At 45.5% G+C, this 17,114-nt stretch overlaps 1 protein-coding gene across 4 annotated transcripts in view; it reads right to left on the bottom strand.

The window, feature by feature from the left end:
* Positions 1-14: 14 nt before the first annotated feature.
* The window catches only part of TUBGCP5 (tubulin gamma complex component 5), a 124,577-nt gene continuing 107,477 nt past the window's right edge, over positions 15-17,114 (bottom strand). For all 4 annotated transcript variants that reach the window (XM_070400803.1, XM_070400802.1, XM_070400804.1 and 1 more), the window contains 6 exons: positions 16,896-17,016; positions 16,307-16,476; positions 14,407-14,532; positions 13,491-13,579; positions 2,450-2,550; positions 15-407 (listed from right to left, as the gene is read on the bottom strand). In XM_070400803.1, coding sequence (XP_070256904.1) covers positions 361-407; positions 2,450-2,550; positions 13,491-13,579; positions 14,407-14,532; positions 16,307-16,476; positions 16,896-17,016 — 654 coding nt within the window. In that variant the 3' untranslated portion in view covers positions 15-360. The remainder of the gene's footprint in view (positions 408-2,449; positions 2,551-13,490; positions 13,580-14,406; positions 14,533-16,306; positions 16,477-16,895; positions 17,017-17,114) is intronic.

Here is a 17,114-nt window from a genome sequence, read left to right on the forward strand (position 1 = left end):
CAGCAAAAGAAGAATAAAAAAATGTAAAGTGCTGTATTTTTAATATTAACAATTACATTTTCAAAAATGTCATTCACATCTAAAGGTAACAATGCCATAAATCTATAGCTGACAGTAGGAAATATAAGTGTAAATAGCCTATGTACACTTTGCATTATTTATTGATACAATTTTACACACATAACCCTATACAACACCCAATAAGCTTCAGAGAAAACACCTACAAATCCACTTGTCTAGACAGTAGAAAACAGTTTTTTAAAAAAAGACAAAAACAGATGATTCTTATTTCTCAGCTGCATGTGATGGAGCTGTACATGTACGGAGATGAAGTCCGAGGTATTTATCACGTGAAGATATTTAACTTTGCTCCATGCCAGCCATGAGGGACAGTGCTAGAGACTCCACTGTGGGAAGAATAAAGTTTAAAAAATTGGTTTAATTTTTTGAAAACGTATGAGTAAGGCTTTAATCAATTCAAAACTGAAAAGTATTTAAAGACATTTTCCATTTTTATAATTTTATTGATTTCAGAGAGGAAGGAAAAGGGAGAAAGAGATAGAAACATCAACAATGAGAATTATTTATTGGCTGCTTCCTGCACACCCCCTACTGGGGATTGAGTCTGCAACCCAGGCATATGCTCTAGACCTGAATAGAACCCAGGCCCCTTCAGTCTGCAGGCCGACACTATCCACTGAGCTAGGGCCACATTTTCCATTTTTAATTAAAATGGTGATTATTTGTAATGTATAATAAAGATGATATCTTCATTTATTAAATACAAATTGAAAAAGTATGATTTATTTCTATTCACTTCATTTTAATTTTAAAAACAAACAAATCTGACATTTCACGAAATAAATCCTATTTGTTCAATGTGTCAGAAACTCTGGAGTCCGGTCATAACAAAATGCTAAGTTCTAACCTATAATCGCCCAATTAAAAAATGAACAAATGGCCCAGCTGGCGGGGCTCAGTGGTTGAGCATTGACCTATGAACCAGGAGGTCATGGTTCAATTCCCAGTCAGAGCACATGCTAGGGTTGTGGGCTTAATCCCCAGTGTGGGTGTGCAGGAGGCAGCTGATCAATGATTCTCATCACTGATGTTTCTGTCTCTGTCTCAGTTCCTCTTTGAGATAAATAAAAATATATTTAAAGAAAATGGACAAATGCATCAATATTTATAACAGTGTTTTACAGAACATTCAGCTGTTCTTTTTAAAAAATATACTAAATTATGCAGATATTCCAAAGATTAAGACATTTCTTTTTTTAAAAAATTATCCTTATTGATTTCAGAGAGGGAGGAAGAGAAATATCAATGATGAGAATCATTGATCGGCTGCCTCGTGCACGCCCTCTACTGGGGATCAAGCTCATAACTTGGGCATGTGCCCTGACCGGGAATCAAACCATGACCTCCTGGTTCATAGGTTGATGCTCAACCACTGAGCCCCACGGGCCAGGCAATTCAGCTATTCTTAGTGAATAGATCACAATTTTTAAAAAATCGTTTTATTGCTTAAAGTATTACAAAGAGTATTATATAAGTCTCCCCTTTTTTTTCTCCCCTTGACCCTCCCCTAGCCTCCCATGCCCCCCAGTGTCTTATGTTCATTAGTTATGCTCGTATGCATGCATACAAGCCCTTCGGTTGATTTTTTACCCCCCACCCCTCCCACCCCCAACCCTCCCCAGCCTTCCCACTGTAGTTTTGGATCACAATTTGAATGTGCAGACACAGGGAAGAAATTAACCTTGCATATTTCCCCCCAAAAGCTGCGCAAATAAATATGACTTAGTCCTTTGTTTCTGCAAATTAAACATCACTCTCCTCCCTGACTCACCCTACAGACTTCTGCCTGCTTCAGTGTTTGTCAGGAGTTTTAAAATTGTTAAAGAAACCCTCCCCCATCTTTTGAAAAGGAATAGTTACAAAAGTTGCACATGATAGTTACTGAGCCCAGCCGGTGTGGCTCAGTGGTTGAGCATCAACTTATGAATCAGGAGGTCATGGTTTGATTCCTGGTCAGGGCACATGCCTGGGTTGCAAGCTTGATCCCCAGTGAAGGGTGTGCAGGAAGCAGCCAATCGATGATTTTCTCTCATCATTGATGTTTCTATCTCTCTTTCTCCCTTCCTCTCTGAAATCAAGAAAAATATATTTAAAAAAGGAAAGTGTGACTGAAATCTATTTGCCTTCTGCTTTTCTAAGCAATTAGTTTCAGAATCCACTGGTGTACCAAATGACATATTAGAAAGCAAAAACTTTACTAACCAAAACTAAAACACACACACACACAACACAATTCAAAGCATGGTCCAGCTGCTGCTAGACTTTCCAGGTTTGAAATAATTCGTCATGAAATCAGTATCAAAATAGGAACATGTAGCCTTTGTACAAGAAAACAGAAAAGCAGTAAGATTTTAGCATGTATACTCACGATGGGGAAAGGACCCTCTACAGACGGCTTTGTTTAAAATGGTGACAAGAAACATATGGCAGTTTTTAAAATCAGACTCCATTTTCTCTATAGATTCCATCCTAGGAAAGAAAGTACATTTCAACTTAAGTAGTGCATCTGGAATAATTTCAAAAGTACCTCAGTTTAATTATTTAGAATCCTAAGTATAAAGACTATAAAATAAAATAAAAATTCCTTGCCTCACTTTTTAAAGAATATTTTTACTTATTTTGGCCATTTAATCTGCCGGAAGCCAGTCCATCCTTGCTGCTTGACACAGTCGCTGCAGGAAAGAAACATCTGCACAGCATATGTTTCAAGGGACCTGGCATATATAGCATATTGTTCTTAATATGTTTGCTCTCCTTCGTGCCATGTGTTTTAACCAAGGTCACCTCTCCGAGAAAGGTTGTTTCCCCAGGTGGGGATTTTTCCCTGAGGTTAGGGAGGGGATACTACCCCTGAATTAAGTGCCAGGCAGGTAGTTAAGCTACATAATCTTTACTCCCTGGAATGGAGATAAGAAACGCCCTAACCTTTGTAATAGAAATTGACAGGATTAAAATCGGTTGGTATAAATACGGATGTAACAAGACAATAAACATCAGATCCTAACCAGAACCTAGCCAGAGAACATGGCAAAAGATCCTGGACAGAACCTGGCTACAGAACTTCACTGGAGAACCTAGACAGAACCTAGAGACAGAACCTAGAGACAGAACCTAGCAAGAAAACATGGCAAGAGAACCTGACTAGAACCTGGCGACAGAACCTGATTGGAGATCCAGGCTAGAACCTGGCTGGAGAACCTAGTGAGAGAACATGGACACAGAACCTAGCTGGAGAACCTGGACAGAATTTTGGCTGGAGATCCTGGCTAGGCTGCTAATCAACTGAATGCTGGCTCCATGTCATTCCTTCTTCGCCGACTCCGTCCACACCTTTGGGGACCCCTGGACCCACTGGGGTTGGACCCAGCATTAATCCTTTTTTATTTTTCAATTACAGTTGAGATACAATGCTGTATGTTTCAGATGTACAGCCCAGCGATCAGACATTTCAGAACTTACGAAGTGGCCATCCCAATAAGTCTTGTACCATCTGACATGTCACCTGGAATACTGACTGTTCTCCCTATGCTGTCCATCACTCCCCACGATTCTTCAACCCATTCTTACTACTTAATCCCTTTACTTTTTTCATCCATTCCCCCAACCCCATCAAGCAACTGTCAAAATGTTCTGTTTCTATGAGTCTGTTTCTGTTCCACTTATTTGATTTTTAGATTCAATTGTTGATATGTATTTATTGTCATTTTATTGTTCACATTTTTAGCCTATTTTTTCTAATCCTCCTTAAAGAAGACCCTTTCATATTTCATATAATACTAGTTTGATAGTGATTAACGCCTTTAGCTTTTTCTTGTCTGGAAAGCTCTTTATCTGTCCTTCAATTCTGAAAGATAGCCTTGCTGAATAATCTTGGTTGTAGGTCCTGCTTTTCATCACCTTGCATATTTTTTGCCACTCCCTCTGGCCTAAAAAGTTTCTGTTGAGAAATAAATCGACAATCATATGGGTGCTCCCTTGTAGGTAACTAATTGCTTTTCTTTGCTTTTAAGATTGTCTTTAATTAAATGTCTTTGGCATTTTAATTATGATGTGTCTTGGTGTGGGCCTCTTTGGGTTTGTCTTGTTTGGGACTCTCTGTGCTTTCTGGGCTTGTGTGTGTCTATTTCCTTTACCAGGTTAGGGAAGTTTCCTATATTTTTAAATAGGTTTTCAATTTCTTGCTCTCTCTTCTCCATATGGCATCCACATGATGCAAATGTTGGTATGCTTAAAGTTGTCCCAAAGGCTCCTTATACTATCTTCATTTTTTTTAACTCCTTTTTCTTTCTGCTTTTCTGATTGGGTGTTTTTTTTTGCTTCCTTAATTCCAAATCACTGATTTGATTCTCAGCTTCATCTACTCTGTTGACTCCTCTAAATTATTCATTTCAGTGAGTGCGTGCTTCATCTCTGATTGGTTCCTTTTATGGTTTCTATGACCTTTTTTCATGCTGTTGAAGTCCTCACTGAGTTCCCTGAGCATTCTTAAAACCATTGTTTTGAACTTTGTATTTGCTAGTTTGCTTGCCTGCATCTCATTTAGTTTTTTTTCAGGAGCTTTCTCCTGTTTTTTCATTTGGGACATGTTTGTCTCTGCATTTTGGCTGGTTCCCTGTTTGTTTCTATGTATTGGGTAGAGCTGCTATGTCTCCTGAAATTGGTAGAGTGGCCTTGTGTAGTAGGTGTCCTGTAGGACACAGTGGCTCAGCCTCCCCCATCACCTGAGCTGGGCACTCCAGGTGCGCCCCTGTATGCACTGCCCTGTTGTAGTTGAGCTTTAATTGCTGTTGGTGTCACTGGAGTAGACTGACAACCAGGTCCAATTGGCTGTGAGGACCAGCTGTGACTACAGTGGAGGAGCTGCTGTGTAGGAGACACCCTTATAGAGCAGGACTTGCTTCAGTGGGGCTTTGGTGCTTACTGAGTCTGCACCTTGAATGTCGCTCATGGAGATGGTAGTGTTGTAATCTGGCGTGGTCTGAAGCTGTTGACTAGGTGCACTGGCTCTGGGACCTCCCAGGAATTGCAAGGTCAGTCACCACCTATGCCCTGCCTGGGGTCACCTGGCAGGAGCTACAGAGCAATCTGCAGATGGCTGCTGTTTGTGCTGAGTTTGGAGGTGCCCAGGAGAGGCCAGGTGCAAACCAAGGCCGGCTGCCACAAGTGCTGGGCCTGGGGCCACTGAACGAGAGGTATGGGGCATGCTGAGCCCAAATGCTGCTTGTTTGCAATTTGTGAACCTTTGAGAAATTTCAATAAAGTCTGCAGCAGGAGCCAAGACTGATAGGTAGTATGAAAAAGCCACTGGAGCCCTTGCCTGTTTGGCTCAATGGATAGAGTGTCGGCCTTTGGACTGAAGGGTCCCAAGTTCAATTTAGGTTAAGGGCAAATACCTCAGTTGCAGGCTCAATCCCTGGCCCTGGTCGGGGCACAAGCAGGAGGCAACCAATTGATGTGTCTTTCACATCAATGTTTCTCTCTTTCTGTCTCTCCCCTTCCTTCTACGATCTCTAAAAATCAATGGAAAAATATCCTTGGGTGAGGATTAACAAAAAAGAAAAGCAACTGGAAACAGCATATCTTCCTTTTGAAATAACACATTAAAGATATAAAACCCTAAATTTAAAAATGATTTAACAACTTCAGATGGGCCCAGAAATTGGGTGGGGTCTCAGGGAATCACCAGGGTGGGGGAAACAATGTGAGCCAGGTTGATGGAGAGTCAGACATGGTGCCCCTCTGTGGGCTCTGTTGGGGGGTGGGGGTGGGTATCAGAAAAGGAACAATGGCTTCTACCAGAACTTCTGTCTGGCAGAGAGCTGCCCCTCTAGCTCTTGCCCTGCTGCCAGACAATTTAGTTCCTCACTGTTGCTTTTCAAGCTGTGGTGTTAGACAGCGAGTCTAAGTCCATGCGGGGGCTCTTTAAGAGGAACTTCCTGGGAATCCAGCAGCCTCTGTCTCACACAGCCACACTCCCTGGTTTTTACAGCCGGAAGTTATGCGGATTCTTCTTCCCTGGGCTGTGGAGCCTAGTGTGGGGCTGGGAATCCTGGGTCTTCAGGGGAGGATGGGGGTGGGGGGGCCTCAGCAGCCGAGGAATCCCTCCTGATTTTTATCTGCCACCATGTGTGTGGGACCAGCCTGTTCTGGGTCTCTGCCCCTCCTACCAGCCTCAATGCGGCTTCTTCTTTAAATCCTGAGTTGTAGGGCTTCCATTCAGCTATATTTTAAGCAGTTCTGAATGATAGCTCTTCTGTAGTTTAGTTGTAATTTTGATGTGGTTGTGGGAGGGTTCGAATAATGCATTTACCTATGCTGCCATCTTGAGAGGAAGTCTTCCTGACCTTCTTTAAAACAAACCCCCTCCCCCCCCAAAAAATAAAAAACTCCCAAATAGTTGAAGGTGTCATTTCCGCATAAAACATGTTGCTGTTGTTTTAAAAAAATATATTTTATTGATTTTACAGAGAGGAAGGGAGAGGGATAGAGAGTTAGAAACACCGATGAGAGAAACATCCATCAGCTGCCTCCTGCATGGCCCCTACTGGGGATCGAGCCTGCAACCAAGGTACATGCCCTTGATCAGAATTGAACCTGGGGCCCTTCAGTCCCTGGGCCGATGCTCTATCCACTGAGTCAAACCAGTTAGGGCACGTTGTTGTTTTTTAAATATGTTTTTATTGACTTCAGAGAGGAAGGGAGAGGGGAAAAGACTTAGAAACATCAATGGTGAGAGAGAATCATTGATCAGCTGCCTCCTGCAAGCCCCCTACTAGGGATGGAGCCTGCAACCCAGGCATGTACTCTGACCAGGAACTGAACTCGTGACCTCCAGGTTCATGGGTCGATGCTCAAGCACTGAGCCACTCCTGCCAGGCTCGACATAAATCATGCTTCAGGATAGTACTACCGAGTTCTAGATCTGGGGTCACAGGAAATTCCTTTCCCTATTATTCACTTCTGTATTTTTACTTTTCACAAGCATATCTTCCTTTTGAAATAACACATTAAAGATATAAAACCCTAAATTTAAAAATGATTTAACAACTTCAGAGCAGAAACCACCTAGAGACTGGAAGGGTGGGGTCAAGAGAGGGGCTGGCCCAGCTCCCAGGAGAGGTAGGCCAAAGGTAAGGAGGGTTATCTTGGCTGCCAGGGGCTCCCCCTGAGAGGAAAAAGGCCTGGACTCCAGGCTGGGCTCCCCAGCAGGGACAGCCAAAGCTGGGAACAGCCATCCATGCTGCATCCCGCATCAGGGCTTCTATCTGCTCGGGAGAGCTGAGTCTCCTGGAGACAATACAATTTCTTGAAAGGGCTGGCACACAGGATTTTTCGTTCCCAGCCACTCGCCCTAGGTTTTGGTGGAGGGAGGGCAATGTGGACCGGAGTCGCCTGAGGAGAGACTGGGGTGGAAGGAATTGGGGAGAGTCATGGGGGATTGGGATACCTGTGCTGGGTCACAGCAAACATTTTTCCTGAGAGATGCAACCCCCCTCATCCCCTCCCAGCAGCAGAAGTCTGGGGAAAGGCAAATGTCCCACCCTAAGAAATCCAGCTCATCCCACTTTCTCAAGTCCAGCTTGTCCCACCCTGCATCTCAAACAACCCCTGCTGAGGAGGCACCAGGCTCAGGGAGCAACAGTGACTGGCTTTGGGGTGGGGCCATTGCCCCCACACTCCTGGGAACCTGGCTGATGCTTCCCTCTCACAGGAGAGCTGAAACTCCTGGCTTCTGGAAGATCCCCCAGGCCTGGCTAAGAGGCTCCACCCTGCTGCAGTAGGGAAATATTCCAGGACAGACTCAGATGGTGGGAACACACCCACCATCTTCTCTGAAGTCTGAACATGTGCTGACCCACCACTGGCTTCGAGCTGCTAAAATAGGAGCTCAGCTTGGCCCTTCCTGAGGGCAGACAAGCCCAGTGGAGGCAGCAGCATGCTGTGGATTGCATCAAACTTTGAACAGGATGCTGAAACCCAAATGTTGACAGCTTCTGACATTGGCTAGCACAAAAGTACCTCCCAGGAGGCCCGAAATTGGCATACAAAACAGCCTCACACAACATTAGGGCAGGATCTAAAGGGAAATCCTAGCAGGCACTAAAGTCTACTGGGATGAACTCCAATTATTATTTTTCATTATTTTCTCTTTTTTAATGCTTTGGTGGTATTATTATTCTACTAGAGGCCCAGTGCACAAAATTCATGCACTTGGGTGGGGGGGTGGCCTCAGCCAGGTCTGTGTCCTCTCGCAGTCCAGGAGCCCTCCTGGGATGTCCAACTGATGGCTTAGGCCCGCTCCCTGCCTAAGCTGTCAGTCGGACATCCTTAACGCTTCCGCGGAGGCAGGAGAGGCTCCTGCCACTGCCATTGTGCTCACCAGCCGTGAGCTCAGCTTCTGGCTGAGCGGTGCTCCCCCTGTGGGAGTGCACTGACCACCAGGGGGCAGCTCCTGTGTTGAGCGTCTTCCCCCTGGTGGTTAGTGCATGTCATAGCGACCAGTCATTCGCCATTTGGTTAATTTGTATATTAGGGTTTTATTATATAGGATTTTCTCTCGTTTTTTTCACATTTCTTATTTTTTTCTTTCCTTTCCTAACTCTATCAATGATTAGAGAGAATCATTGACAGGTTATCTCCTGCATGCCCCCTACTGAGGGGTGAGCCTGCACTCTGGACATGTCCCCTTGACTGAGAATTGAACTGTGACCTACTGGTTCATATGTTGATGCTCAACCACTGAGCCACACCAGTCAGGTTCCTTTTTTACTTTCATAATTTTTCTCTTCCCCTATTCTCTTCTAGTATTCTTTTTATTTTATTATTATACACTAGAGACCCGGTGCACAAAAATTTGTGCACTGGGGGGGGGGGGGGTTCCCCAGCCCGGCCTGTGCCCTCTCACAGTCTGGGACCCCTCGGGAGATAACGACCTGCTGGCTTAGGCCTGCTCCCGGGTGGCAGAGGGCAGGCCCAATCCCTAAGTGCAGCCCCTGGTCGGGCTCAGAGCAGGGCCGATTGGGGAGTTGGGGCACCGCCCTGTCATGCACAGAGCAGGGTGGATCGGGAGGTTGCAATGCCACCCTCAGTCACGCTCAGGGTAGACTGATTGGGGGGTTGGGGCACTGCCCCCTGTTACACTCAAGGCAGGGTCGATGGGGAGGTTGCGGTGCCACCCCTGTCACGCACAGAGCAGGGCCGATCAGGGGGTTGGGGCGCTGCCCCCTGTCACTCACAGAGCAGGGCCAATCAGGGGGTTGGGGCGCTGCTCCCTGTCACTCACAGAGCAGGGCCGATCAGGGGGTTGGGGCGCTGCCCCCTGTCACTAACAGAGCAGGGTCCATCAGGGAGTTAAGGAGCTCCCCCCTGTCACTCACAGAGTAGGGCCGATAGGGGAGTTGGGGCACCGCCCCCTGTCACACAGCAGGGCCAATCAGGGGGTTGGGGCACCGCCCCCTGTCACACACAGAGCAGGGTCCATCAGGGGGGTTGGGGCACTGCCCCCTGTCACTCACAGAGCAGGGCCCATCAGGGAGTTAAGGAGCTCCCCCCTGTCACTCACAGAGTAGGGCCGATAGGGGAGTTGGGGCACCGCCCCCTGTCACACACAGAGCAGGGCGGATCAGGGGGTTGGGGCACTGCACCCTGTCACACTCAGGGCAGGGCCAATGGGGAGGTTATGGCTCTACCTTGTCACACACAGAGCAGGGCCGATCAGGGGGTTGGTGTGCTGCACCCTGTCACACACCGAGCTGCAGGGCAATCGGGGAATTGGGGAGCTCCCCCCCTATCAGGCACAGAGCAGGGCTGATCAGGGGGATTGGGCGCTGCCCCCTGGCACGCTGATCCCGGTGCCGGGAGGCATATTACCCTTTTACTATATAGGATAGAGGCCTGATGAACGGGTGGGGGCCAGCTGGTTTGCCCTGAAGGGTGTCCTGGATCAGGGTGGGGGTCCCCACTGGGGTGCCTGGCCAGGCTGGCTGAGGGGCTGAGGGCTGTTTTCCCGCTGCCAGTTGACTAAAAGCTTCCAACAGCTCCTCGTTTTCTTTTTCTTTTTTTTATTCTGGGCCAGCTTTAGCTCTGAGGCCTCGCTGCTGAAAACATGGATACAATGTTGCGGTCCGGGGCTGACTGAAAGCCGGTTTTGTTTAGCTTATTTGCAACATAGTAATAGTTGCTTAGAGTTGCAGTTGAGAGGCCGGAAAGTGAGGCGGGGAACGTTGGAGTCTGCAGTTCCTGGAGGAAGCAAGCCTCCCTGCTCACTTCAGTGCATGGCTGCCGGCCGCCATCTTGGCTGACAGTTAATTTGCATAAGGATACGCTGATTAGCCAATGGGAAGGGTAGCGGTTGTACGCCAATTACCATGTTTCTCTTTTATTAGTGTAGATATTTTTTCTTTTATTATTATTCTTGTTCTCTTCTCCTAATTCTCTCTTCTTTTGTGGTTAATTTTGCTGTTATTGTTGGGTTCTTTTGTGTATTTGTTTTGCTTATATTTTCTTTTTTTTTAAAGTAGATTTTTATTGATTTCAGAAAGGAGAGAGAGAAATAGAAACATCAATGATGAGAGAATCATTGATCGACTGCCTCCTGCACATCCCCTCCTGGGGTTCGAGCCTGCAACCTGGGCATGTGCCCTTGACCAGAATCAAACCTGGGACCTTTCAGTCCACAGGTCGACATTATATCCTCTGAGCCAAACCAGCGAGGGCTTTTTTTAAAAAAATGTTTTTATTAATTTAATTTTAATTTTTAAAAACATTTTTATTGATTTCAGAGAGGAAGGGAGAAAGAGGGAGATGGAAACATCAATGATGAGAGAGAATCATTGATCGGCTGCCTCCTACATGCCTCCTATTGGGAATAGAGCCCACAACACAGGCATTTGCCCTTGACCGGTATCGAACCTGGGACCCTTCAGTCCACAATCCGATGCTCTATGCACTGAGCCAAACCAGCTAGAGCAAGCTTATGTTTTCTTTTGAGTTGAGAGCACTGTACAACAGCTCACACAACATGGTCAGCGGTGAGCCTTTTAGTCAGCTAGCCTGAAAGGAGGTCCGACCCAATTACAATACGAGAGCCCAAATAACACACAAAAGGGACACTCCTAGCATCCAGCGCAGGAGTTCAAGGAGACCACACACCGGGTCCCACAGGACATTTACTACCAAAGGCCACATCATAAAGACAGGGAGTCATAGGAATTCTATTTAACACTTGGATTGCGGGAAACGAGTTAAGTCGGCTCGCGTGAATTGCGCGTACTCCGCGGGAGCTATCTTAACTCGGTTCATATAGATTTGCGGTGGAGTGCGGGAAACGTGTAAACTCGGGCCGATTGTAACTGCGTATTACCAAATATTTGTGTTTGCCGTTCACAAAGATACCTACCTGCGTATGCGAACCGCCATCTTATATTTTGGCGGGAAATTCACCCAACACCGTAGTGTTAATACACAGACATACACACAAAGGGAAACTAAAATGATGAGACAAAGAAACAATGCCCAGCCTGGCCGATGTGGCTCAGTGGTTGTGTGTGGACCCATGAACCAGGAGGTCATAGTTCGATTCCTGGTCAGGGCATATGTCTGGGTTGTGGGCTCAATCCCCAGTGTGGGGTATGCAGGGGGCGGCTAATCATGATTCTCTCTCATCATTGATGTTTCTATCTCTTTTTCCCTCTCCTTTCCTGTCTCTGAAATCGATAAAAATATATTAAAGAAAAAAAGAGAGAATCTTAAGGGCAGGAAGAGAGAGAGACAGTTACTTACAAGGGGGATCCCATAAGGTTGTCAGCTGATTTCTCAACAGAAACACTACAGGCAAGAAGGGAACAACATGAAGTATGCAAAGTAATGAAAAGCAAGGATCTGAAACTAATACTACTCTTTTTTTTAAAAATTGATTTCAGAAAGAAGAGAGAGGGAGAAAGAGATAGAAACATAAACAATGAGAGAGAATCATTGATTGGCTGCCTCCTGAGGTCCCCTATTGGGGATCGAGCCCACAACCAGGACATGTGCCCTGACCAGGGATTGACCTGTGACCTTGTGGTTCATAGGTTGATGCTCAACCACTGAGCCACACCAGCCAGGCTCAAGAGAAAGAAAGGAAGGGGGAGTGAGAGAGGGAGGGAGGGAGGGAGAGGGAGAGAGAGAGAGAGAGAGAACATTGATAAGGTTCCTCTTGTATGTGTCCCAACTGGGGATCAAACTCGAAATCTTTCGGTGCACGGTATGGTGCCCCAACTGAGCCACCCGGCCAGGCACCTGTTTTTGTCTTGCAATCAGCTCACTGAAGAAATGGAAACTGTTCAATTTTAAGCAAAGCATATGCAGCAGTGTTATTTTTTCTCCACCCCAGTTACACAGGAAGAGAAATATACTTTATATACTCTGAGATGGCAATAATGAAGCCAGTAAGACTTCCATTTCCATGCCTGCAATCATGAATTTTACCTGTTATCTTAGTTTATACAGCCAGAGTATTCTGATATAGTCACAGGCCAAGATTTAAAATAGATCAGCACAACATCCTCTCATCTCACAGGTTGAGGACAAGCTGTTATCACAACAACCAGTCAATGGGACTTGCACTTTCATTTAGGGAAGTAACCGCAGCAGCATCACATTGGGGGGATCAATTTATAAGGTATACAAATGTCTAACCATTATGCTGTACACCTGAAACTAATATAATGTTGAAGGTCAACTGTAATTGAAAAATAAAAATAAGCAATTAATTGCAGCATTACATTAATTTTATGAACAAGGCAGAGAAAAACAAATTGCTCAGCTGTACATTTGAGCTCACAGTGAGGACATGGCAGGGTGCTCAGGCAGGCGAGCTCCTGGTCCTTGCACCCTTTGCTCGCAGGGCGCTTGCCCTCCATGTGCTCACGGGAGACATGAACACCCCACATCAAATACAGAATCATTCTTCTAGGGCTCATCTAAAATACAGCTTGGGACTAGTATAGCATGGCTCCTAGAATTTGCTTTTAAATCCATTAAGTGTGAGTGGGTGAGCAGTGAGCAGAACCAGTTACAGCTGGCGACTGCTGAGGCGGAGTGAGGGCGCCTCGGGTCCGGGCTGTCCTTTTCTCTCTACTTCTATGTATGTCTTAAGCATCGACAATAAAAATTTAACAAAACCTACACAACAAAACATGAATGTAATCTAAGGATATTTGTCCTCATTAAAAGACTTTAAGTTTTTCTTATTATTTTACTGCTCACAAAAGAATCGCACAATCCTGATGTTGCCTAGTTTAGGTGAGCAGATTCTTCAATTTTTTCCCTATGTGGTATGCGATGTGTTGCCAAGATGAAAAAGAACTCTCAGGATGGAGCCAATGAAAACACTTACAGCACAGAGGTTCCATAAGCCACATACTTACTGCCAAGCCCCAAGGCCTGCCTGCCAGCCATCTGCAAACATGAGAGCCAAGTTCAACACCTTCATGATGGCTTCCTTCACAAAGCTGACCTGCAGATCAAAGCCAGGGACAGATAGATCACCGTCTCGGTAACTGTGTTTGGACAGACACCAAAACTTTTTTTTTTTTTAAATCTATTTTATTGATTTTTTTACAGAGAGGAAGGGAGAGGGATAGAGAGTCAGGAACATCCATGAGAGAGAAACATCGATCAGCTGCCTCCTGCACACCTCCTACTGGGGATGTGCCTGCAACCAAGGTACATGCCCTTGACTGGAATCGAACCTGGGACCCTTCAGTCCACAGGCCGACGCTCTATCCACTGAGCCAAACTGGCTAGGGCAGACACCAAAACTTTTACCTCACTCAGTCACCAAGGAAGTCCCTTAGCACAACGACTGCGTGCTGTGCAGGAGAAAGGGTGCCTGGCTTGGAAAAAAGCGCACTGGGCCCGGCTACACACGCAGCACCCGGAGCACAGGTGGTGCCAGCACAATCCGACCCATTTTCCTGGGACAGTCACTGAAATTCACTAGTGAAATGAGGCGAGCATTCCCAATGGCTGTAAGAGGACTTCACCCCAATATTCACACTAAGGTGGGTGCACTTCCTGAATAAAGCACTCTTATGCCACATGTGCAGATAAAGATTTCCAACTGACTCTACGCGCAGAGCAGGGTGAGGCTAGGCTGGCAACAGAATTCTCAAGGTTTTTCTAAATTTGTAACTTCATGTGGTCTGGTCTTTGCTTAAAGAATATTCTATAGAACAGAAACCTAATAACTATAGAATTCCAAAGCCAAACAGCAACCTCTCTTGCCCAGCTTCATTCCCACCTCAGTGGACAATATTACAGGTGATGTCCCGTCTCACATACCTTTTCTCTTAGCAGACATCGATCATGGATGGTTGACAAATATCTATAGTGAATTTTAATCAATTGATCTAAATCCTTGGCTTCCTCGATTTGATGTTGAAATTCCAACCCTGTACTGTGAAGAATCTTGGAAGAGAAAGATCAAAGTATAATCAGATTTCTTCTTGGAGAACATGTGTAACCCCACACAAAACTTTCTTTTATTTTATTTAAAAAATATTTTTATTGATTTCAGAGAAGGGAAAAGGAGAGATAGAACCATCAGTGCTGAGAATCCTTGATCGGCTGCCTCCTACACACCCCCTACTGGGGATCAAGCCTGAAACCTGCACACATGCCCTTAACTGAAATTGAACCTGGGACCCTTCAGTCCACAGGCAGATACTCTATCCACCGAGCCAAAGTGGCTAGGAATACACTAATTTTTTTGAAAAATAAAAATAAAAAAATTATCAGGTAAATTGAACAAGTTTTTCTAAGTTCCATTGTCTATATAGAGGTGGGCAAAGTAAGTTTACAGTTGTAATACAAACAAATGCTACAATAATTAATAAATAATAATTCAGGAATAAACTGCTTCCTGTACTCACAACTGCACACCTGATCCCCCTGCCACTTCCTCAGCACTGGAGGCTGAGGCCAGCGCTCAGAAGGCCATGCTGCAGGCCCAGGAGGCAGAGAGCAGCAGATTTGACATGGAGGCTTGGGAGGACTCACTTCACCCCACAGAGTGGGTTTTAGAACCTAGAGATAGTATGACTAGAAGTGTTTTTGGCAACCACCTGAAACACCAAATGAGTCCTGCCCTCCAGTAATGCAGCCATCATTCAAATAGCAGAGTACCACACTCAAAACTTCCTCTTGAGCTAGTTCTAAGATGTGTAAGAAATATTTACACTGTAATGAAGTTTCTTGTTTTGAAGAAAAGAAAAGAGGATATGATCTGGTGGTTTCTACTTCCTGACACTCCACACTAGCCTGACAGACTCTGGCTGCTACTCAAAACTGAAGTGATTTCCAGGGGCAGCTGTCAACACTGATCAAGTTCAGAGGCTCCCGCAGCAGGTAGGAAGGCAACTCCAAAAGAGGGCGCTGGCTGTGCCCGTCCCGGGGGACAGGAGGGCTGATGGGACACAGGTCTCAAAAACACCCTCTCCCTACCCCACTGCCACTGTTAGGGCACCAGTTTGAAACCTATGGGTCGCGCCCCTTTGGGGGTCGAACGACCCTTTCACAGGGGTCGCCTAAGACCATCGTAAACACATATATAATTACATATTGTTTTTGTGATTAATCACTATGCTTTAATCATGTTCAATTTGTAACAATGAAAATACATCCTGCATATCAGATATTTACATTACAATTCATAACAGTAGCAAAATTACAGTTATGAAGTAGCAACGAAAATAATTTTATGGTTGGGGGTCACCACAACATGAGGAATTGTATTAAAGGGTTGCGGCATTAGGAAGGTTGAGAACCACTGTCCTAGGGGCTATTTTCACATTTACAGTCTATGAGTATGTGGTGGGCTCCTCTGGGTGTATGACTGTTGGAAGGAATACTATATAGTAAAAGGGTAATATGCAAATTGACCAAACAGCGGAAAGAGGCACACTGACTACCAGGGGGCAGATGCTCAACGCAGGAGCTGCCCTCTGGTGGTCAGTGTGCTCCTCAGCCACATGCTGGGCTGATGCCTGGAGAGTGCAGCAGCCCGCCTCCACGGCAGTGCTAAGGATGTCCGACTGCGGGGAGTGGGCCTAAGCCATCAGCTGGACATCCCTTGAGGGGCTCCCAGACCATGAAAGAGTGCAGACCGGGCTGAGAGACCTCCCTACCCCAGTGCACAAATGTCATGCACCAGGCCTGTAGTTCTCTATAAACAGATACAAACCCTGGTCATGATGTAGTTGTGCAAGCTGTTCACAAAGTGCATGAGCTTCACGCGCAAGAGGAACATGCGATGAATCTGCTGCCTCACTGGTTTCTTCTGTGGTCCAAACTGGGCAGCCATTTCCTGTCCACACAAAAGCCCGTCCTGCAGTGGTGGCTGTCCAGCTAGTTCTGTAAAGGATTCAAAGAGCAGTGTGGGGGACGAGCTACACTCCAAGCTGACCCTCCTGCTCAGGGCAGGTCCTTGGCCCGTGGTCACCATGTGGATGGCAGAGTCTCTGGAAGTTAAGCTCTGAGAAGTTTCCGTATCACCTGGATGATTGCTGTTATCAAAAATGTACATGCAAAGTCCCATGACTTGTCATTAGAATTTTCACATTACCTAAGATGAGTTATTATTCTGGCTAAATTCCTAATCAAGTTGTATTTCAGGTTAACTGTATATATGTCTGGTATTTCATTCAGCGACATTAATTCTGACATCTATAAAAATGCTGCTATGAATACATGTCATTTTGGTACTCGTATATACCAACCTCTTTTTAGGGCTAAAATTAAATGATCATTTATCTGCGGAAAATAAATCTTACCACCAAATAGTAAAACATCCAGACTGTACTTTGCCCATTTTATTTGCAGTAGGAGAAGGAACACCTGATTATAAATTTTTTGACATTCTGAACTTATAACAATGTCCACAGGCCATGGGACCTACGAAAGCAAGAACAGAAAATTAGAATAGAAAGTAACCCATCACAGGCACATTCTCATTTTAACAGAAAGCAATGTTCATACAAAGAGGACCAGCA

The sequence above is a fragment of the Myotis yumanensis genome, unplaced genomic scaffold (assembly GCF_028538775.1).
Source record: "Myotis yumanensis isolate MYYU_CA2020_CCGP unplaced genomic scaffold, mMyoYum1.0.hap1 SCAF_21, whole genome shotgun sequence".
Taxonomy (NCBI): domain Eukaryota; kingdom Metazoa; phylum Chordata; class Mammalia; order Chiroptera; family Vespertilionidae; genus Myotis; species Myotis yumanensis.